This window comes from Schistosoma haematobium, chromosome 3, assembly GCF_000699445.3.
Source record: "Schistosoma haematobium chromosome 3, whole genome shotgun sequence".
In the NCBI taxonomy this organism is placed as follows: domain Eukaryota; kingdom Metazoa; phylum Platyhelminthes; class Trematoda; order Strigeidida; family Schistosomatidae; genus Schistosoma; species Schistosoma haematobium.
Window position 1 is genome coordinate 21,877,028 of NC_067198.1, and position 24,985 is coordinate 21,902,012.

The 24,985-nt window shown below is 37.8% G+C and overlaps 1 protein-coding gene across 1 annotated transcript; it reads left to right on the plus strand.

The window, feature by feature from the left end:
- Positions 1 to 2,441: 2,441 nt before the first annotated feature.
- Positions 2,442 to 23,449, plus strand: MS3_00005250 (uncharacterized protein). The gene is made up of 11 exons (XM_051213278.1): positions 2,442 to 2,498; positions 4,606 to 4,757; positions 12,508 to 12,648; positions 13,400 to 13,855; positions 14,666 to 14,746; positions 14,781 to 14,915; positions 17,595 to 18,627; positions 22,710 to 22,852; positions 22,889 to 23,025; positions 23,060 to 23,270; positions 23,341 to 23,449. Exons 2-7 carry the CDS (start codon positions 4,623 to 4,625, stop codon positions 17,808 to 17,810), a joined length of 1,164 nt encoding a protein of 387 aa, XP_051069242.1. The 5' UTR covers positions 2,442 to 2,498; positions 4,606 to 4,622; the 3' UTR covers positions 17,811 to 18,627; positions 22,710 to 22,852; positions 22,889 to 23,025; positions 23,060 to 23,270; positions 23,341 to 23,449.
- The last annotated feature ends 1,536 nt before the right edge of the window (positions 23,450 to 24,985 follow it).

Consider the following 24,985-nt stretch of genomic DNA (forward strand, 5'->3'; position numbering starts at 1 on the left):
AACACTTCTAATGTTTACTCTAACCAGAAAAATTATTCAAACCAATGTGAGAAATATGTTTTAAATGAAACCACATCATTCATAACTTGGGGATATGAAAATTCAACATTATTTCGTGGGGGAGGATAGTCTGAAAGTCTGTGATTCAAATACAAGGTAGCAGTGGTTTCAGCGCACAACTAACAGTGGTTGTACACAATCCCAGGACGCAGGTGAGTCTGTTTCGATTTCGGTTGTTAATTCCAACACTAATGAGCACATTCTAGATAATACAGAGTATTTATTCAATACACTGTCGGACAGCTACAGGATGGACTTAGGAAGAAGGCGTACAATCGATTACAGACACTTAGATTTCAAATATAGTACATTCGTTCGTGCTTATCTATTACTTCTTGATTCAATGGCATTATTTCTGGGATTCTTAGATCGTGCTATAGCTCAAATACTCCTAATTATCATATCAACCTCTATATAATCTTCACTTAGATTTTCATTTTCAGCCTGTTAAGCGATAAAACAGATATTTTAAGGCTATTACGTCTATTTTCTGATTAGTTGCTGACGCCTTTTTGATTTATATTTCAGCTCATCAATACCCGGACGTTTCTTATTATTCTCGGTAACCTCCGTGGTGAGATAATCTAGTGGAAGAGTGGTGTGGTGGTATCAGTCCTAACCACACGATACTCGAGGGTGAACACAAGATGACTGAGAAAAGTCACACTCAGCATCTAACACAAAGAGAAAATTAGTAATTGTGAACTCGGGAGCAATGAATCGAAACGGCATGACTCGGCCTTGCAAGTGTGGTCACTACGTAAAACGTAATACATTTTGTATTAAATGTATTACTTTCTGCCCGGCACAAATGTGTCATCAACGGTGATAGATGTCATATTGGTGATTGTCACGACAAAACGAGTTAGAAAAGGGAATCGCGTGACTTCCACACAGGATCTTGTAGACAAGGTGGCCACATCATGACGAATCAACAATTTTAGGATTAGGTCTATTATTATGGTAGCAAATGTGAGCGTGGAAAAACTAACTTCAACGTATCAGGAGGTTCTGTGACGCATCAGACATCATCATAAGGAATGGATCTCTATAGAAACCTTAGACAAGATTCGAGAAAGGAAGAACGAAACGGCAATTAACAACAGCTGAACAAGAGCAGAGAAAGTCAAGGAACAAACTGTATACACAGAAGCAATTGAAGAGGAGCATTAGACCCGACAAGCAGAAATATGTGAAAGACCTAGCAACAACAGCGGAAAAAGCTGGAAAAGAAGGAAGTATGAGACAGCTATATGACACGACGAAGAAACTGGCAAGGAAGTATAGTAAGCCAAAGAGACCAGTCAAAGACAAGTAAGGCAAGACAATTACTAAGACTCAAGGAAAGAGGAACAAACGGGTAGAGCACTTTGAGGAACTCTTGAATAGGCCAGCCTCACTGCACCCAACGGGTATTGAAGAAGCATCTACAGATCTTCCTATGGACGTCACTCCACCAGCGAAGGAAGAAATCTGGATGACCATCAGACGAATAAAGAGCGAGAAAGCAGCAGGACCTGACAACATACCAGCTGAAGCACTAAAGTTAGACATAGAAGTAACTGCAAGCATGCTTCATTTTCTACTCAGGAAGATTTGGAAGGAAGAACAAGTGCCGATGGACTGGAAAGAAAGACCTCTCATCAAGATTTCAAAGAAATGAAATCTGAGCAAATGTGGAAAATGCAGAGGCAATGGCCGAATAATTCGATTGTGGACCTTTTGTTTGTTTAGCCCTTTTAGTCTGAGAAAGTGATACTAGTTATGTAGTTCTAGTTACCCGTTCTGGTACTTACGGCTATGATCAGATCTCTCACTGGTCTACTAAGATATGAACTAGAACCTGGGGTAAATTATGTATGTTTGATTACCTGTTTGTAAGATTAAACTCAAAGCTGAAATAACCTATCTGTGAGTTTATAGCCGAACGAACGGATTTTGAATGACTTGTAGCACTTGTATCGGTAAGTAAATCTGTAGGACAGGCATTTCTATAAGTCTTCGGAACTGTTGCTGACCTCGTTAGTTTTGCTGGACATGACCTCGCTGAATGCACTAGGTCACGTATCCGTACCAGATCATAAATGAGTACGCCGTACTACACACTACTCACAACTACTAGCCAGCTTAGATCAAACGCCTCTCTAAATATAGAATGCCTTAAAAATACATCTTTGAACTCATCCATCCCCTACTTCTGATCTGATTGGGTTTCGAATCATTCAGTTATATAGTTATCACAGACGAAAGGGTTGGCTACCCTGAATATATGTGGCATCTTTATATCTAGTGATGCTACGGCAAATTTTTAAGTAGATAGAGTTTTCTTGCTTTTTCGGCCTAGCTATATGCCAAGAGATCATTCCATCAGACAACACTTTAAAGCATCAAGTATTTGAGGAACGGATTCGAATGTGTCGTAACAGTGACACGGTAAGGTAGGGACGATCTTCGATTTGGAATTATTGATCAATTGCTTGGATCAATACCTTTAATTGTCCATATGCAGTTGGTTTAAGGCTAATTGTGCCAAGGATTCACTCACATATTATCGGGGTATTTACTCTAGCGGCGATTCCAACCAACTGATGCAGTTATGTATGACAAAGTCAATAGTGATTTGTTTACTGTAAAATGACAGAAACGGCCGATCAGAACTTGGAGATTTTTAAGCTAGTTAGGTTTCCTTGGACGCTTTTTCACTCGATTTTAATGTACTTTTAAGGGTTCTGTTTAATCTATTTATTATGACATTTCCGCTACCTGTGTTATACCTGAGGATAGTATATTTTGTAAATAAATTCCATATGTAAACATTTTTGTGTAGCCAGCTCACAGTATTCTACGAGGCCTGAGCAATATTCCTCATACCCTTAATTAGTTTGTTATTAACCCATGCTCCCTATTTTGGGGGAAAATTTACCCGTTTTCGATGAATTTTAGGCAAGCCACAACAGAAAATGCTGGAAAAGTGACACGAAAACCCCAAAAGTTTCTTCAGGTCTGGGAAAGATCCTCGAACTTTTGGAGAACTTTAGGGTTTACCCCAATATTTGCCCGAAAACACTTCAGGGAGACCCCTAAAATTAACTCAGAATAGGAAGATTGAGAACTCAACAATTTAGAAAATTACATTAAACCACCTAGAAATGCTCAAATACGCTTCCACCAGTTGAAAAACCTTAAAATATTGGGCATAGAATTGCTGGTGACGTCGAAACCTATATCTCGCGATCCCAAAAAACTGTCGGTAGGACTATATTTCATGGACGGCCTTTGAAAGAATTTTTAAGTGACCTTGAAACTATTAGCCAATCAGAAGAGAGTTAGTATAAAGTAAAAACATTATAAAAAACTTATGAATTACAGCAGATATTCTTTTACATGATTTAAAAACTTGTTAAGATTAGATAAAGGTTCAGATGTCCTGAAATCATAGTGCATAGGGTTAGGGTGCACTAACCCAAGTCTATGGAGGCATCTATACGCTTTCCAATTCCTCAGACGCTTCTGATTGGCTCGTCCATAAATTAGAGTCTTACCCAACTGTTTTGTGTAGATTCGGTTAGAAATATCTTCATCCTACATAACCACCCTAAACTCGTAGCATCACTGCCGCTTGCTTGTAGTCCTAGAGTTGGGAAAGTAGTTTTTCCTAAGTCTCTTTAGGCAGGAAATGTTATATTTCCTCGAGTCATCCAAACAGAATTTTGCATTATACAAAAATGTGTCTCTAGATCCCAAAACTCAATGGGTGTTTTTGTTGTCAATTGGTAGTAACTCAGAAATAGCAATAGCAAACGGATACTGGGGTTTACAAGCACAGAATGATCCTAAACGTTCACTTGAAATTTTTTTCGAAGCTAGAGTAGTACTTTACTAATACTCAGGATTTCCTGGTTTCTTATATATCGCTCTGGTTTTTTGAACTATGCTGTACCTCAGCTAACATTTATACGACCTTGCACTTACAGAGACTTCTCAGTTATTTTTAACAGATGATTATCAAACGTAGATCCATCTATAAATCCCCCTTAGTTGTGTTCATCGATAGTTTGCACTAGAGTCTAGACCTTAATTTTGTGCAGTAAAGGACGTGTTAGATGTCTACAAATAATACATTCCGTTACCAAATCAGAGTATCTTCTCTAAAGTGGACTGAAAGTAAGTAGACAAAATCGAGTGGTATTTTCCACTCGGGGCCCATTTTCGGATATCAGTTTGGCTAAGTATTGACTGGTCATTAAGAACTGAAAATACCTGTTGAGAAGTGACATACAGAGCACGGTTTACACGAAATATCTCGTTCAATTTGTATATTTTTCAACCTATTTTAGGACAGTTTCATAAGACACCGAAAACATCATACACTTTGATTTTATTGGTAAGCGTTTAGAACAAAGTAGCTAGTGAACTTGGGTAATATAATCCCGATTTCATGTTGAAATTGTGTATTCTTAGACATTCATTCAGTTACATTTTGTTGTTAATCCTCTCTTAACTTGACTAAGGTGTCAATTTCAGAAACTTTTTTTGACTTGATAGAATTATAAAGGCACGTAATGCCAACCTCTGATATACATAATAAATATCGAGAAGTTAAAGAAAACTTTGAAAATTACTTTAATACATTCGTCAGTCTGTTACATCATGACCATCCTAAAAGTCTTCAATTGGCAGAACAACATTTCCAAAATGTAAGTGTTCATTTTTTTACTTATTCTTTCATCAGTACATTAGGCTTTACCAAGATCTTCGCTCTCACAGGTTATCTTGCCAGGATATTTTCCATTATTTAGGCAACAGAATGAACAACCTTGACTCATTCTAATTCGTTCTAATTATGTCACTAAATATATCGTAAGTTATCTTGTTTATTTACATTAGGTTACTGAAAGATCAAAAAGTACCGATTATATGTGCCACTGTTCGAGATATTTGTGTGAAATATTGAGACACTTTAGACAATGTACATAGGAAGCGATACGTAAGATATCACGTCGAACAATGAGTAGTAATTTGGTTTCGTTTAATGTTCCTTTGCGAGTCTTGAGGATAAAAATATTTTTTAAGAGGCCTTTCTCAAGTCAGACATCACATTATTTGTCGTCATATCATTGCAAAAATAAATTTTGATGTTGATATTCACGTTTAAAGTAGACTTCATAGTATACATGGATTGTGTATATGAGATTTCTCATAAGCTGAACGGCTTGTTCTTAATAAAAATGATGGTCAGTTAACTCACTTCAGGTATGAGTACAGCAAAAGGGCTACTTAAATTACGTCTAAGTAATATGCGCTGCTTACTAGTGTCCTTACTCCATACTATCAGTAAAGAATATCTTACATTGACCAAAAACGTTTTTTATGTCTTATGTATAGAGATTTTTTGTAAGAAGATATCGACCAGTCTAGTTAGAACATCAGTCAATCATCTACGACGTAGGGTCAGGCACATATACATCGGTCCAAGTTTTCATAACTCATTATCACAACAAGATGGACACCAAATCTATAGAAGCAGTTACCTCAATGGTAGTAATATATAAAAACAAAGATCTCATACAAAGATATGATACAGGGAGAAAGAATTATTTCGTAGAAAATTATTTTAATCTCACGATTTAAGGGAAGACAAAGAATGCATACACTTACGCCATTCTGGTCGATTCCGAACCATTTTACTCAGAATCTCCAACAAATGGTTACGATAGTCGCGCGGACCCCAACCAATTAGACTTCATCTACTAGCATGGCTTAGACTGGAAGTTAGTAACTTTATGGAGTGATGCTGCGTTTTAGTTTGACCGCCCCTAACTTCCATAATAGTCGGACGCCGATAAGCATGCCTGTGCTCTAAAACCTGACGAATGGTGAATATGTGATCAATGCAGCCACGACCAGGTCTGAAGCCAGCCTTATTTTCTCGTGTTTGCAGTTCACGAGTCTTTGTTAGACGTCCGATAATTATTGAGGCTAATATTTTAGATGCCATTTTAGTCAAACTAATTCCTCTATGGTTATCACAGGATGATTTTGACCCCTTATATATTGGGACGGTCTGTGATTGCAACCAGTCAGATGGGATTGCGTCCAGTCCCCAGATTTTAGTTAAAATATTAATCAACCTAATCGCTGAAACTTGACCACCATCCTTAAAAACCTCTAGAATTAACCCATTTGAACCATCTTCTATCCCTCGTTTCAGATTAGTTATAGCTTTTTGAACTTCAATTAGAGTCGGGGGACCTAATTCAATGTTCCATTCAGGCTGACTGGGAATGGTGGGTAGTTGTAGAGTAGCTGAAGGCCAGCTAAACTGTTACTTAAAGTGTTCCGCCCATGGTTCTAAACGTCTAGGCGGAGAGCAGATTACAGTGTCGTCTTTCTTGATGATTGTCTCACTTACACTTGGCTTTTTAATTCCGGTTTCTTTTACTAGTCCGAAAAGCTGTTTTGTGTTAGCTACAGCCTTTTCCTTTTCCATCTCTTTTACTTTTGTGGCTCGCCACTGCTCACGGTCGTTCCGTAGACTTTTGGTTAACTTAGATCTGACTTGTTTTCGCTCTTCATTTTGTTCAGAGCCTGATGGGATACGTTTACGATAATCAATCAGTACAGTAGACTTAATAGAAACCCACTGGTTTTTCGTAACCATTTGGTTCAAATCAATAATAAATGTCGCTACTGTTTCCACAGATGTTCGTATATCTTTCCAAGCAACATCTGGGTCAGCCTCGTTTTCAAAATCGTCGAAGTGTGGTTCCAGTTGTTCCTGAAATATACCTTTGGCTTTATCGTCGCCGAGTTTAACTCTAATGGGTTTTAATGTCTTTTTTGCGTCCAGTGCGGCGCAAGCAAATGCGTGCTCGTATTAGAGCATGATCAGAGTCCAATCACGTATTCCAGAACGAACAGCAGTCTTCTATCGAGCCTCTCCATTGGTGAACGATGGCAATATGGTCTATTTGAGTCCATTGTTGGTTTGGTACAGGGGGTCGCCATGTTAGGCGATGTCTCATGCTTTAAATTATTGCTTGTTAAAAATAAATGATTGTCTGAACACAGTTGTAGCAGTCATCATTATTTGTTCGCTTAGTCAGAATGACAAAATACCTACCTAAATGTCTTTCTGTTTGGTTTGAACTGCCTACTTGGGCATTAAGGTCGCCTGTTACGAGTACTATGTCTGAGTATTTAGCTTTTTGAAGAAGTTCAGAAAGCTTTTTGTAAGATTCATCTTTCGTTTCACCCAGGTTGCACTCAGTGGGAGCGTAGGCAGAAATGACGAAAAGATGACAACGTGTTTCTCTATCCTTCCGAGTTCTTACAGAAACTTTTAACCGAACAACACATAGGTAACTGTTAACAGGGACAGTATTTCGCACACTCGAGTTGTTGGCCATGGTGACACTCAAGTAGTAAGTTTATGGTTGATAGTCGAGGTAGGAGAAATAATAAGGATTGACGAGGAAAATCGGTTGTGAATATAGTGGTCTTGAGTGCTGTCATAGGTATGAGGGCGTTTATCAACTCCCGGTTACTCACACCGTAGAAGGGTTATTCTAGAGGTACCCGACCGTAGCTGCTACCTTGACGTGGTGGTCGGGTTCGCCTATCGTGATGACCAAACCGAGCTATATTGGCTGGAACATATGTTCCTGTAGATTATACCATGCCAGGCAGGTCGATTGGAGAACGGTAAGACTAAAAGCAGCAACTCAAGGTCTGAGGGCGAAGTCGTACTGCTGACTGTAGAGGCATGTGACAGCAGTAAGGTGTTTCCCTCGGACAAACAACATCTGCAGCGATGCTTCCTACTCACAAGAAAGAAAGGGGTTAGAAAAGGTCGACCCTTAAAATGTCACGCCTCACATTACCTCGCAGATTTCCGTCTCCGGCGGTAAGGCCCTTTGGAGAACGGAGCTAACACGTCAAAACCCTCCCACAAAAAGGCCGTGCGCGACCGGCCTCAAGCAGTTGTCCCTTGGACTCTGTGGTTACGCTCCCGGGTCGTTAAGACCAACACTAATCCGACTTCTATTTCAGGTTTCTCAAGAAATACCCTTCCACGGTGTGGGCACCCGGGAAGTGATATCAGCCCTCATACCCGTAACAGCACACGAGAACAAGTTGTTCACATTCAAATCCTTTCTACACCTCCTAATACCTCTCTTATCTCCATGACTAACCCTTCTCACATCTCTTTATCATCCCGCACCGCTAGGGCAAACGATTCGATTACGCGGAACGCTATTCCTGGTCTCCTGAAACCACTCTCTAAACTACATATAGGAGCATTTAACGTCCGAACACTGTGGTAAATAGGACATCAGGCTTCCTTAGCTAGGACTTTAGTCTCGCGCCATCGATGTGTGCTGCGTCTCCGAAACGCGCATACAGGATCCGAGTAGTGTCATTCATTTGACCTCACCATGCCAAAATAAAGAACCAACTCGATTTACGCCTCGTGTATCTAGAAGACCTGGTGCTGCTTCCAGTGTCCTTGCTGGGGTAGGTATAGCATTGAGTTTTAGGGCAGAACTAGCTCTCTTAGACTGGATCCCAGTAGACAGTCGTTTGTGCGCTGTTCGACTAAATGGAACAGTAAGGACTCTGGAATATAGGGACACTCGTCGTCGTCTCTGCCTACTCTCCCACTGACTGCAGCTCAGATGATGTGGAAGATGAGTTTTACAGAAAGCTTTCTGACCTCCGAAATGCTAGGCGCTCTGATGTAGTAATAGTGGCTGGGGACTTTAATGCTCAAGTAGGTAAAATAAGCGAAAGGGAAGGACACCTAGATGGATCTTATGGTGTCGTGGCTCAAAGAACAGATAATGGCGACCGTCTAGTGCAGCTATGCTCAGATAACCGCCTCTTTCTTGCAAATACTAACTTTAGGCATAAGGAAAAACATCTTTTAACATGGAGACCCCTAATTCGTCCCAACGTTGGACCCAAATAGATCACATCGCTATCAGCCACCGATGGAGGGGCTCCATAGAAGACTGTCGCTCATTCTGGAGCACATGATTAGATTCAAATCATCCTCTAGTGCGAGCGCGTATTTGTCTACGTCTTACTGGATGTAGGAAAGATGATGCAAGGAAACCCCTTAGAGTCCTACTTAATGATAGTCAAGCTAAGAGTATATTTCAGGAACAACTAGGAATACAGTTACGCAGCCATGTATGTGATGCCCACCCTGAGGCAGCATGGAATGATATCCAAAAAGCTGTGGAAACAGCAGTAATGTCTGCAAGTACGGTAAACCATAAGGTTAGGGAGCAACACTGGATCTCAACAGAATCTATCTCACTGATAGATGCTCGGAAACCCATTCCATCTGGCTCTGAACATAACGAAGAACGGAGTCAGCTTAAGCGCAAGCTGACAAAAAGTCTACGCAATGATCGTGAACAGTGGTGGACAGGAAATGCAAGAGAGATGGAAAAGGCAGCGGCGATAGGTAACAGCAGACAACTGTTCAGGCTTGTTAAGGAAACTGGTATTAGGAACCTAACTTTTAGTGAAACTATCTCCGAAAAAGATGGACATATTGTTCATTCTCAATCCAGGAGATTGGGTCGATGGGCAGAACACTTCAGGGATCAATTCAACTGGCCTTCAGCCACACTTCTGTTTCCCACGATCTCCAGTCGACCTGAATGGTAAGTTGATGTAAGTCCTCCGACTCTTTGCGAAATTGAAAAAGCTATAGGAAATCTGAATCGCGGGAGAGAGGCAGGCTCTGACAGGTTTACTCCTGAGATTTTTAAGGATTGTGGTCCAGTATTAGCAGTGAGATTAACTGAGGTCTTAGGTAGAATTTGGGAACTGGACGTAATCCCATCTGACTGGTCTCAATCACTGATTGTGCCAGTCTATAAGAAAGGACAAAAGTCCTCTTGTGACAATCACAGAGGAATCAGTTTGACTAATAAAGTGTCTAAAATATTAGCTTCAATATTATTTCGACGCCTAACCAAAGCTCGTGAAGAGGAGACTAGAGAAAATCATGCTGGTTTTCAACCTGGACGTGATTGTATAGACCAGGAATCAGTTTGACTAATAGACACACATTCAGACGTTCCAAATTAGTAGCATGTCTCGACCTTAAAGTAGCACTTGAATCTGTTGATCGTGAGGCTCTGTGGCAGTGTTTGTCACTGAAAGGAATATCAAAGACGTACATTATCCTTATAAAGGCTCTCTACTCGAACACAACTGGTCGAGTGAGAGCTTATGACGAACTTTCATCAGAATTGATTACCTCAAGTGGTGTTCGTCAGGGCTGTCCACTCTCCCCATTCTTGTTCAACTTCGTCATTGACGTGCTTTTAGAGATAACACTTTCCTCATCTAAATTTCCACGGGTTGAACTTCTACCGGGAGGTTCACTTGTTGACTTAGAATATACTAATGGCAGTTCTATTTGGTGAAGACGCTGACAAAATGCAGTCTTCTGACCACTCTAAGCAACAATGCAGGCATGTTCGGGATGCGATTCTCTCCCTCGAAATGCAAAATGTTGTTTCAGGATTGGGCTGCATCGACACCCGAACTAATGATAGTGAGTGAAGTAATTGAGCGTGTCGATCGCTTCACTTATCTTGGAAGTCTCATCAGCCCTTGTGGTCTGGTGTGTGACGAAATCTCAGCACGGATACAGAAGGCTCGACTAGCTTTTGCCAACTTGCGTCATTTATGGCGTAGGCGAGATATCCGTCTATCAACCAAAGGATGGGTTTACTGCGCAGCAGTTCGTTCCTTCCTACTTTATGGCAGTGGAACATGGCCAGTAAGGGTAGAGGATATTCGTAGGTTCCTAGTGTCCGATCATAGGTGTCTTTGAAACATTGCTCGTATATCCTGTGACCACCGAGTAAGTGACTCAGTTGTTATGAGACGGGTACTACGTAAGGATGGCGAATCAATTGATGACATAGTGAAACTTCATCAGTTACGTGTTGCGTATGCCCAACCGCCGACTGACCCGATGTGCGATGTTTCATGGTGTAGGAGTAAGTTGGAAGACTACAGGCGAACAGACCAAAACATGGCACAAATCCATGAAATCACTGACAAGTGGACTGAGCCATGTTGGTAGGTGTAGACTACCTGGTTGGGATCGACGAGACGATAGCAACCGATGATTAGAGATCTTGAATGACATGGCTCAAAATCGTTTGCAGTGATGTGCGCAGGTGTATCCACTCTTTGTGTTCTCCTAAATTCTAATCTTCTGAATTCTTCATGTCCTTTATTTTCTTTCCAAATTTATTTCACTGTATTGTACTTCTTGAATAACATCTTCAAACCCTCATGTTTCCGATTACTGTTTATACTTTTACTACCTCCACAACTACGGGATTTGAATTGACAATTGTATCTTTGTGTTAATGTGATATGGCAACTCGAACTGATGTACGTAAGTACGAAGTTCCACGTTGTTACTGATTGACTGACTGAGAGGTACTTGAAAAGGAAATTTGGTTAGAGTTGGTTTTTGTGACCTGAAAGGATAAGCACACTACCCAAAGGACAACTGCTTGAGGTCGGTCACAAGACGTTTTTGTGGGTACTTTTTGTGTTAACTCCGTACTTATTGAGACGTTACTGACGGATACGGATATTCGTGGGATAAGGCGAGGTGTGCATTTTTAGTGTCGATCTTTTCTAACCCCACCCTTCGTTTATGGGAAGGCAGCATCGCTGTCATGCTGGTTGTCTAAGGGAAACACTTTACTGCCGTCACAATTCTGTGCATTCAGCAGTACGACTTTACCCTCGGACCTTGAGTTTACTGCTTTTAGTCTTACCGTTCTTCAACCGACCTATCTGACATGGTAGGACCTTGAGGAACGATCGTTCCAGCCTGTATAGCCCGATTGGTCTATCACGATAGGCAAGCTGGGCTACCACGTCAAGGTATCAGCAACGGCGGGTTAAAGTGATGTGCACTCCGGAGAAACGCCGAAATGCCCTGTTAACTAAACGTTAATTAGGTTGGTTGATGAAGTACCTTGTTAACTAAATGCAATACTTATTATTACTAGTTAGAACATAAATAATAAATAATCCGTTCAGTCAATTGGGTATATTTTAATAAACATCCGTCAAGCAATTATATAAATTACCTCATCAGCCAACCTAATCAATGTTTAGTTAACAAGAGCATTCGGTGTTTTTCTTTAGTACACATCGCTTTATGTTATTACTCAGGTACTTAGTTATGACTTCACAAGTGCAGACTGACTTCGTTATCCTAGGATGCTCAATCCTACAAACAAGTCATACATGATTTTTTATAGGTAACAAATTCTAGACGTAATATATTTCAAATCAATATTTTTTTCCGGAAAGCAATTTAATCTTAATACCGTTCTTGTTTCTAATCATCTTATGACATCATCCTTGTCTTAATCTCATGTTTTTCAGGTAACTTCGTATAATTTATCTAGTGGCAAACGAATTCGAGGAGTGTTAGTTGTCCTTTCGTATATGGTGTTCAGCAATAAAAATGAAAACTCTAGGAAAAACTTGTCGTGTGCATATCTTATTGGTTGGTGTGTCGAATTGGTAAATATTTTAGTTTCCTCAATTGACTTTTTTGAAGTTAATTCCCCTTATATCCTGATATTAGTCAAAAACATCCGTGAAAATCACGGTCATATTGTTAATCCACGTATCAATAGAGTTACGTATTATGTACGTTTCCCCACAAGATTGAACTCAATGCTTTTAAATTCATTGGTAAGATTATTGATTTTTGGACTAGTAAGGTATATTCCAGTGACTGAGGCTCTCAACCACCGTGATGTTATCCTAGTATTATCAGCCTTTTAACTCGGATTTCGTCCTCAAGTTGGAGGTTGATTAGTTTCAGGTGATCCATTTAAATTAGAATTTATTTCTATTCATATCACATATACCTTCTGGTACAGCATGCCACTAAAAAAGAGCCACACGAACTGGATTAAGAAGTTTTGGCTTCTGGGGAAACGAACATGGTATTCTGCGGCCTCAGTAGCACTTATTTCTTCATAAGATAAGTCGTAGTGTCGCAGATTGATTATTTACTTAATGACAACTATCGAAATCAGACTATGGGTCATAAGTTAATAATGATGATAGATGTCCGAAAGCCCTATATGTAGCTATTAAAATGGAAACGTATGCATACTGACAACCATTCTCAGAAGTTCACAAGACGCTGGTTAGTGTACCCCATTTCTAAGGAGTAGTATGTTTTACGTGAGTCTATAATCGCGTTAAAATTGACTGTTTTCTATCCAATGACTTAAAGTTTCTTGTTTTGTCTGTGCCCTAGTTACACGCAGGATTCCTTGTTTTGGATGATATAATTGACAATTCTACACTTAGACGGGGCCAACCGTGTTGGTATTGTACTCAGATAGATTTAAACCGTGGGTTAATTGGAGTTAATGATGGTTTACATCTGATTTTATCATCGAAATACTTGATCCACTCTTTATTTGCTGAAAATCAAAGTAATGTTGATTCATATTCATGGAAGGACAAAAATAACGTATATCTCAAATTATGCAAATTGTTTGATGAAATTAGTTACAAAACGTGTTCTGGCCAATGCTTGGATGTACTATCAGCAAATCCTAATAATCAATGTATTTTGAACGGAAAACAGAATAATTTGGAGTTTGATAGTTTTGCTCGAAACTACTCACCAGATGTCTTTGAAGCTATAACACACTGGAAGACGGGTTTTTATACTTTTTATCTACCTGTAGCGTGTGGAATGATTTTGGTAAGTTAACTTAATTATTTCCGTTTCATTTATTATCTTCTCTTATTTATTAAGGTTTTTAAACTGCAAAATGTACATTTTTACTTCGTACATCAATTGTTAGACTGAATAACTTTCGTAATAAAAACAGTTGTGTAATATACTTTATATAAAGATCAAAGTTTTTAAATTTTGTTTTAGTTCTAACAAAGTCATTGTTTGTAATCACCAATGTTATCTAGCCTTCATACTTATGAAAACTGAATGCATTTAAGCCAATATAATTGATTTTAATCCATATCACTTAAATTTCCCATTTATTCAACTCAACTTACCAGCCACAGGTTTTTGTCCTTCGTTCCGAGTCCCATTCTACGTCTGAAGACTAGTAAAGCTGCCTAGTTGCTCGAACTGAAATAGATAGAGTGGCGTTCAAACCTGCAATCTAGCGGCTGAGAGTCAGAAGCTTTAACCACTGAACTACGCCTTTTTACGTTATTAGCATATAAGGACCTGTGATCCCATATCATAAATGGTCATTATATTACTGCTATTAACAAGTCCCATAACTTATTAAAACCTTCATAGTAGATTACCTATATACTGAGCAGCTGAGATCCTCATTCTTCTCAACAGAAGAAAGGATTTCAGTATTATCTCATAAATGCTGCCTTCAAAATTTTATATATTTTCATTCATTATTTAAGTTGAATAAACCGATTAAAAACGGTGGTTATACTTCTTGTCTTTCATCTTGTTTGTTAACATCAAAGAAGTAATATCATTCTGTTTAATATACAGTTTTCTTTGAAATTTTTTTCTTAAAAATAGGCTGAAGTTGATGATACAGATGATATTTTCAAAAATGTTCAATACATCCTCCTTAAATTGGGTAACTACTTTCAAGCCCAGGTAACTAAAGTACTTTAAAGTCATTTCACAGTAGGATGACTATTTAGATTGTTTTGGTGACAGTGAAATTACTGGAAAAGTTGGGACTGATATAGCAGAAGGCAAATGTACATGGCTAATTGTTGAAGCGTTAAAATACCTTTCACCTGAACAATATAAAATACTTAAAGTAAAAGCAATTTTCTTTCATTTTAAAATTATCTTATCGTCGAAATAAATTGAGTTTGTATTTTTTGGATTGTTACATCCCACCATTATCTCTTTTTTATTGTATGACCGTAGATATGTTTCTTATTGTGGATTACTTCATATATTATATGTTAGTTGTACACCTTCAGCTACGTTTTATCACGAGGTATTAATCATCAAAGTATAAGACACCCGACTGTGTAATAATATAAAGTCGGTTATAAATATTGAATAAGATATCCCAAGCACCTTGTGACTATTGTTATTTTATAATATATTTATCAACTCAACTACAGAATTGAGCTGCTGCTTATTAAGTTAATATAACTTTTACAAAATTTACTTTTGAATGCCTTCAATCTACCATAACACCTATCCATCAAAAGAAAAATGGTGAACGTCTGGTTAATCAGTTAACATGTAGAAGTACGCTTGTAAAGATAAATGACGATGACAAATGGTTTGCTTTCATTTAAGCTTGAAGGTGTCACTTTACAAATCAACCCTAATGGGAAGTTGTTGTTGAGTATGAATAGACTTCCAATAATTACTAATAGATTACTACTTACCATAATTTTACATTTATCTTTTTTCCACCGTATCACTACTTTGTGCCCATAATAGGGTTATTGATATTTTCGGTGTTTTGTCTTCCTGTTTTCAGTGTTATGTTTATACACAGTAGCTGCATATTTAATAAATCTTGATGAGTCTAGTAAACTTTGGAAACTTGAGGTTAAGTAAAAGAATACTATGTATTTATTCATTATTAACGTTAATTAGTACTGGAAGTATTCACGTTTATTACCAAGTCATTGAACATCCAATTGTTTCTTCATAACTTTGTTTACGGTCGCCTTGTCAGAACGCGAGATGTGCCCTCACATTATATTTGAATATGGTTCACTTTGACGCACCAAACTAGTCTTTCCTTGTGAATTTATGATAAATTTATTTCCTAGCTGTGTTTGCGTCTGTCTGTTACCCATATTCCTCCCACCCGTTTCTAAAAGCAAATCCCTATGATCTATCGATAACTACAGTGATCATTATTTTGCGTATTGATCCATGTCAGTACAAAACACTTACGTATATCCTAAAATAGTCATAATTTTTTTGACATCGATATATGCATAATGAGATTGCGACTGCTATTCCCAAGACATATTCCATGAGTATATGATATTTGGCAAATATCTAGTTTTGTTCCAACTGTTTCTTTTATTCGTTCCTACTTTGATGGATAGTATTTTATTAGTTTCTTTTTTAAATTTACTTCTGAACTGGCTGATGCTTTATCAAAATCATATGAAATTATACTGCTTACCTACACTTAGTCCATCCAAAATTGTTGTGTACCGCTTGCAAGTTTTAATTAAAATTTTACGGTAACTATCTTAGTTAGTCAAGTAACTTTATTTACGCCATTTTCAAAATTTTGGTTCTTAAACACTTCCATTTCTTAGTTATTCCCGCACAGGTCACACGGAATCTTCGTTTTGTCATATCCTAGTTTGAGTACTTTTAATGTGTAGATAGAACTACTATCTTCAAACGTTCAAATGAAGTCCTTTAGTAAATTTAAGGAACTATAATCGAAAATCTTTTTATGATATGTGGTCTATTATTGAGTATTGTAAATTTACCATATTTTATTCCATTCCTATGTTCTTCGTCAATATTCATGAACCAATGTACTTCTAATTTAACCAATCACCTTATGTTATTGAATACCTGGATTGTATGTTTTCAGTCTTTCATGATGTTAATGCCTGTACATGAACAAAAAACAACTACCCATCACTAATTTTTGAATGAAAATGATAAGAATCTATTCATCACTCCGTTCATCTTGGTATTCGTATACTTTTATACTGGTACGAATATTGGAAAAGTTGTAAATGTTGGAACCAGTTTTCCAATCATTACTTATATTTTTATTGTTGCATTTGTATATTCCCCTTATTGTGAGCTCCCAGTAGACCTAGTAACCATTGTTTTGAATCCTCCCGTTTCTCAATTATTATCAATTAATTATGCATTATTAACCTTGCTCTCTGCCATTTACGCCATGATTGTGTTTAAAATATAATCTCTTATTTTTTGTGCTGTATGGTCAGGCATTTCAAGTATATTATTGAGTTTTGAGTGATAATTGAATTGAGCACAATAGATAATAAATCTACTTCCTATACGCGTCTCCTAATTTGCTACTTGGTTAGATGGAGCTCGACGGTCAATAAGCATTGAGGTCTTGGGTGTTGTTCATTAGTCAGTGTGTCTTAGTAATTATTAAGTCACCGGTCCTATTGGGAATATGGGTGAACTAATCTGTAATCGGAATTTTGATTGGGCAGTATAACACATATTATCGATTTGCGTATCGATTCATAATATATACCACCAGTTATTCAGTTGTCAAGATTTAGTCAAATGCTTGGGTTTTGACGTATACAAGTAGTATTGTCAAATAATAGATGAAATGTTGGTGTTGTGTTGTGTTGTGTGATGCGGCAGATAAGTGTACGTTTATCATTGCTTAGACCATTATTTTTATTTTATTTTTTTATTAAATTTACATGGCAGAACTGAATTTATTTTGTTTTACTGACTGTCAAAATTGTGTATTTAATCATCTTATATACATGTTTCTAACTAGACAAATTATGGTAAACCCGATCTTAAGTCGCAACAGACTGTTCGCAATCTCTATGGTGCGATCAAATTACCAGAGAAGTATTATTTGTACGAAGAACAAACTAAATCAGAGATTATGAATAACATTCAGAAGTTTATGTACCTTGATCACTTTTCTTTTGATCCTAGGGATTTGTTTACTTTTCTTGTAGAATTACTTTTTCAACGTGTTTGTTAAAGTGCCATGAAAATATTTCATATTTTATTTCCCATACTGTTTCGTCAATTTTCTTTACTTACGTCTTTTCTATCTCAGTTCTCTTCTTCCATTTCTTCTTAGTTCTACAATTCAGTCTTTACTTTTATCGTTATGACAATTTTATTTAAAGAATTCCCCTTCTTACATAATTATGGTGCATTTAAGTCTTCGTCAACATAATTTTGTCTAAAATATTTGTTTGTTTTCTTAAAATACTGACTTTAACAGCTTAGTATTATATATATTTATATTTCCAAATTTATTTATGTATTTGAACACGTAAATATTGCTACAAAAGGATACCGAATACATATGCGCCACACAATTCACTTGATTTGTATGTGGGTTGTGATACTGCCTAGGTACCCAGGTGGCATTTTAGGGTGCCACATCCGGAGCCTTCGACCTAAAGGTTTGATCCACAAGGCAGTGGAGCAACGTTAGGAGATGCCATCCCATGGTAGCCAGTGACCAACAATAGGTTCATATGCCATTTGTTCCTTCAGGATCCTGGAGCCCATGTGCACTATTGGTTTGGGATCAAGGTTTTTCAACTCCCCTAAGTGGATCATCCGTAATCATCAACATGGTTAAAGTGCCGGACATTCGCTTTTCGTCCTCTCAATTTCGTAGGACTTCCCTGGCAGAGACTATGCACATATCCATGTGTGAGTATTTCGAGAGGTAGAGCGGACTCTCCCCACCCTCGGCCGTACCATGGCATTTGGGAGCTCCGAATGAATTAAAACAGCATATTGCTTTTCATAAAGGAAAATCTGATTACGCACTAATCATTGTAAGTAATTTGATTTCTTATTTTATATTCCTTTATGGGTAATAATTATCAGTCTCCAAAATATTTAACTAAACTACCAGGGTGACAAAATATTTGTACTACGAATTCATATCGCATACAGATTATACTATGTAGTAGAATTCTAGATGATTATTATACTCCTAGTACTGAGCGCACACACTTTCTCACGTAATTTTGTTAGTAAACTGATTACTTATGGATAACTAAGTGTCTTGATAGCTATGCTATGCAGTTAGCAATACTCCTAAGTTTGCAATTTTAGATGTCAGATGAATGGACTAAGTCCATTTTCATTTTGTTAATTGCTTGGAGGTGGATTACGTACATTTGTAGTCACAACTTAGTCGGATATCTTATTAATTTTATTTTTATAAGTTTATAAACAGCAACTTCAACATTAAATCTTTAGATTCCAGTAGCAGCTTTAGGAATAATTAAAAGTTATAAAAAACAATATTCCAATGGACGCATTCGTCTCGTGAGTACCACGTTTCATGCACTATTATTATGACCTTACCGTCAATATTTCAATTTTCAAACCAGTCTTGAGTGCACAAACAAATATCACTCAAAAAATTACAATGGCTCCATGTCATCACATACCATAATTAAAATGACATAACTACCGGAATATATCAAACGAATTATCAATTAATGTTGAGACAAGCGTGGCTTGGTAATTTATGCGCCGAGAACTGTGTCGAGTATGCAGGTGACAAACCCCTATATGTATAACATTTTGCCTACCGTTATTACATTTCGTCTTGACAACAGATCTAAAATTAGACTGTGATTTGATAAGAAAATATTGGTGAAAATAGGATACAGTGTAGTTTTTATGAATAGTCTGGATCGTAGATTTGGAAGTGTGACAATACTTACATATGATTAACAAGGTAGTTTAAACATTAGGTGGACGAAATAACTAATTCTTAAAGGTATTTATTGAAAAGCACATTAATCTGAACACTCAGGATTGATAGTCTGCGTAATATCTAGTGATGTGACGGAAGGAAGGTATTGTTTACGACTAATTCTGCCTATTACGAGATGGCTAGTACAAATGCTGAAATAATCGACGGTCGCGTTCGTTGAACCAACCAGTGTCTCTGTAAAATATCAAGATCATTCATTAACTACATGATTTACATATCTTTTTCTACATGCTCCATTTTTCTCCCAATTCCGTTGTTATTTTTACTAAGTTCTGTTTTTGTTCCTCCTTTGTTCGAATCTTTTGCTGGTTAGCATTTGAGTTCCTACTACATACTACTTGTATCTATACGCATAAGTAGCGCATACCACTCTGGTAGTTACGACCAGTTTCATAGCATCCCTAAGTGTGTTTTTTACTCAAAGTAGACTTACTAGGGACATTATGTTTTGTGTACAATTAAAACCTGCTGAAAAAATAAGAGGAAATAGAACTCCGATTTCTTTATTTGAAGAACTGATCCTCGGATGAATCTGCATTTTCAGTTTGGTAGAAATTTTCACAGACAAATATATGGTGTTGCTATGTGATCACGAAAACGACTCGTTCGTTTGGTAAGTGATGTTCCAAAGTACCTTAGTCTCGCACGCGAACGCCTAACCTCTAGACCACTCAGCCAGCATCCAGCGGTGTTAATGTCTAACTTCAATCGATCCATGATCTTGCGCAACTATCGTCTGAAATAGATACCTGTCTCCTCCCGACACAGATCGGAATTCACTGGTCACGGCTTCTAATTAGAACTCCAAGAAATCAGCTTGAAGTCACACACTAGTGAGCACATGATGACAGTGATCAGAATTAGAGTCTTGTGGAGACTGTAATAATCTTAATAATAGAGTATCAGATACACTTTAACTGTAAGAACGTTGCATTTGTATTGCCAATACTTGAATTCACATATCAATCAGACCCTCCTTATTCACTGCTTATGCTGTCTAATTATGTGATGGTTTTCACCTCTTCGTGAGCTCCACCAATCAAAATGTAATACTTGCAAAAAATAATAATAGGAAAAATAACGGGCTCACCTGTTAACTTGAAATGTATATTTGACGTGGAGATTATGTGCACAAATCACGTTTGAAATAAAATATTTTCTTGATGTGATGATGTTTTCGTTTCTCCTACATGAGACCTGTATTTTTGGTGCTGAGTGGATTCACTCACTCTCCTCAGTCATGTGCAAAGTAGATGTGGGAAGTGACAGGTGGACTCGGTATTGAAACTAACTACATAAACGGCTAGTCCCAGATCGCCTAACGACAGAAGTAAATCTCTCACCCGACATCATTTTGGATACTTTTTTTCTACCCGTAGTCTCTGTATAGGAAGAAGTACAATGACAAGTCGATCTACGTTCCGGCAGGCAGTCACTACGACAACGAAGACGAACTGTCAGCATGTATGTAGACCCAAAGAACGTACGCTATTAAAAAGGGAGGTGTTGGGGATGACAAATCCTTAGAACTGACTCGGTAAACGTCTTATTTTTGTAACTTTATTTTGGAAATTTTAACTTCATATTTTCGCGCCAAAAGAATCTTCGACTTAGCTAGTGGTCTTGGCAGGCAAGGCGTGTGGAACTAGCTATCTTTCCAGATTTTTCGGCTAATCTGAGAAACCGTGATAAAATTGAGTGACATGCATCAGACAAAATATTTGTCTGTATTTACCATAAACCTATACGGTGAATTTTTGTAACAACGACTAACTTTGAAGGCAAATCAGACTACTTCAAATAGTTTACTAGGTGATCTATCATTTTTGTGCATCGTTTTAATTCATTTAGACTAATCATATTTTAGTGGCCCATGGATCTGACTCCAATTTAGATCGTATAAATGTTTGTTATCGCCTATTCTCGTATATCATCGTCGACTTAAATCGCGTTATCCAATAACGGAATTAAATAAGTCGAATAACGAGAATTGACTTGAAAATACATATATTTCGTACATGAAGCGAATGAAACATAGCAAAGCAAAATGACACGTATGGAAGATGGCTGGGAAGTCAACTCCATTTTAGTCAAGCGTTACTCAATATTTATAGTCAGACAAAATAAAGCTACAGACATGTGATTAATGGGATAAGAAGGGCACACACATATACGCTCATATAAAAACAGTCTAGATTGATAAGCGAATAAATAACAAGGTCAAAGTATGGCTCGAGTAGAATGAATAAAATGGGATGTCCGAAAGTTAGAATAAGGTATATGGGCTTGACATAATAACTGACACTACAATATATAATATCATTGAAGCATCACTCCAAAACTCTTTTTTAATGAGATACATTCAGTTGTTTAACAAGAAAACATACTACTGTACAAATGGGCTGCAATTAAACGCAACTCAATTTCGTAAATGTGCCCTTCAGCTTAGCAACCAATCAGAATGAGGCGGGAATTATTACATCCGCCATCTTTGTAAGCAATGGAGGTCGGCTTTCTTCGTTCTGTGCTTCTTTCAGCTATTTCTTTTGTGTCGCTATGTAATTTAATGTCTCAGTGTGCTAAAATGCCGCAGTCAATGTTCTATATGTTGTTGTGAAGTTCATTTCGAATCAGCGATGTTTTCTGGGTTTTTGCTGCTTCTACTCAAGTCAATGTATTTCTTCAGGCAATCTGGCTAGTCTTGTGTTATGAAATGTCGGCCGGCTTACTTCGTTCCGTGTTTTTTTCCGCTATTTCTTTTGTGTAGCTACAGAATTTAATGTTTCAGTGTGCTAAAATCCAGAAGTTAGTGTAATACTCTAAACGTTGGAGCAAAATTTCTCCTGATTTCGCTTTGTTTTCTGGGTTTTACCTGCTGCTAATGAAGTCACTGTATTTATTCAGCTAAGCTGGCTAGTACTAACGTAAGACCTCACGTTTTTAAACGAAATCGGTTATGTTTTACCTTGTTTTCTAGATATCCGAAGCCGAAGTTCGTTTTTATTTAGCTAAAATAATTGTTGCTGCCGCTTGTGACTCTAACTGTTCGCATGTTCGTTCCTAACTGTCCTTTATGATGTTATCGGCAAAATGGAAGGAAACAATATGCGTTTTTTTAATTTTCAGTATTATGGACAACACTATCCCACCAACGAATCAAACTAATACAGAGTGCCCAGCAGTAGGGTATATCGGCATTGATTTCGAAAGGACCCAGACTTCCGACAACTATAGATGAAGTCACAGATGCTACCAATTTATTGCAGAGGGTTTGTTATGAAAAATATGCCATATAGCAGTAATAGAGGGGTTGTACTCATTACGCAGTGCGTTAAAGCAAGCTTAACATTGAAAAGCCGGAAATCTGCTACCAGTGTGTAGTGTATGTTTGCTGTTTTGGCCATAAAAGGAAGCCGAAGGGTCATGATCAGGGAGTAAAAAGGTAATCAACTGTTACTAAGCTCACTTTTTCATAGATCATATTTCACCACTCGCAAATTTGTGTTTTTTTACGGTATGATGTCAACTGATACCTAATATGTTCACCCTTACGATGAAAAGTACCTGCAAATTTTCACCTTCATATTCGAATTATTTTTGGACAACTGTCTTACAGTCTGAGTGCTTCGTACGCCCCGAGAAACTATTTCTACAACATTCGTAGTCCCAGTACAACTTTCTCACGCAGTAAGTTCAAATTAGACACTAGTCTTTCTAAATAGGCCTGTTAAGCTAATATCCGTATTCTCTATTTCAGTTAATCGATGAAGACATGTACCACGTGCATCTGCTGTATACTGCCACTTTACTCCAAGTCTGTTATATCTTACTTTTGAATAATAAAATTGCTTTATGATGCAAATACAGACTTATTTGTTTTGATGGAGGTAGGGGGGTTCATGGGATTTTCAGCAGGACCGTATTAATATTCTCAATAAAGAGCTAAGCGAGTGCGTAAACCAGTGTAAGGTACCATACGGGGTGCATTTGAGTTACTAGTGTTCCATTAGTGCGGGTAGGGGCATTGCTTGCCTGTCATATGGCATTTGAATGAGGAGCTATAAGATAAGGCGCAGGTACGGTTAGGATGTGTAACGCGTGTCCATCCATCAGCTGCCGTGACAACCCATGGTGGTTAGAATAAGCTATGAGAGGACCCGAGTCTGTAGGTCTCCCAAGAAAATGACGAAGATATGCACCAAATCACCTTATGAAGAGCGCATCCAATCACTTAACCTCTACTCATTAGAGTATAGACGTCTTAGAGGTGACGTAATGGCTTACAATACTTCTGGACATCCCCTAAAACACCTACTTAAGCTTAGTCCCAGAAACTAGAGACACAACATAGCAGGACGGACTGTAGACGCGACTTCTACTCCTTAGGAGTTGTCAAGTGCTGGAATCCGCTGCCCGCCGAGCAGGTCCAAGCGACTTCCCAGGAGTCCTTTAAGAGGCAACTGGATCTATTCTTAAGGATAGTATCATACTATGATTTACCAATTTCTCTTTCATCTTTTATTGTTAACATACCTAGGTTCCTGCCTGGAGGTTTTGGTGATCCCCTGTTACTAGACACGGAAGCCTGTTAAGCGAAAGCTTCTTCTATTCAGTCCACAACCATTTGAACACATGAACTAGGTGCTGAGAGGCTCGCTTATCACAAGTTTCTTGCAACGATTGAGTAGATAAAACAAAGTAGCATTAGATTCGAAAATCTATTCAAGAACTTTCATTAAGAATCGAATATCAAACAAAGGTTTAAACCAAGTTCCCCTTTAAAAGTTGTATTTGTAATATTAAGCTGCAGTTTTCGTTGATTTTTTCCAAACGAAAGAGTAAAAGAAGTCAAAAAAATACTGGAAGTGGTTGTGAGACTAAAATAGACGTCCAACATCCTTTTTATAATCTGCTGTTAGTTGGGTTTTCCGTAAACAGTTCCATAGGGCCATTGTTCCAAGGGCGAAACAGTTTTTATGATCTGTGAAGGCTCACTCCTGTTGCATTCTAAATGGAAAAATAGTGATGAATTTCGTCAGAAATGTGGAATAGATAAGTAACCAAATTACATATTTTTAGCAAAGAATTTATGCAGTTGTGATTTACCTTGAGTTCATGAATATTATATAAGGTCAGCTACTATTACTTGTGCAAAGCATAACATGGGCTTAGTACCGTATTGCAATGCTGTTATTATTTTGCTCCCATTTAAGTATTCCTATGCATCTGCGTCTAGTTTAACAGGAAAACATATAAGCAGAGTTAGTGTCTGATAAACTAAAAGTCCCAGTCGCCAAAAAGATTCTTAACGTTTGTCCACAGCCAGCTGCATTTAATTGAGACACAGAACACTCATCTTCTAAGACTGTATACTGCTGTTTTGCGGGCAACTAGAAGCTCAG

Bases quoted from the DNA above. Each gene is read 5' to 3' on its own strand.
- MS3_00005250 (XM_051213278.1), top strand. From the start codon at position 4,623: ATGCCAACCTCTGATATACATAATAAATATCGAGAAGTTAAAGAAAAC. The intron at 4,758-12,507 runs GTAAGTGTTCAT...CATGTTTTTCAG, and splicing joins CAGAACAACATTTCCAAAAT to GTAACTTCGTATAATTTATC. The intron at 14,916-17,594 runs GTAAAAGCAATT...GTTTCTAACTAG, and splicing joins AACAATATAAAATACTTAAA to ACAAATTATGGTAAACCCGA.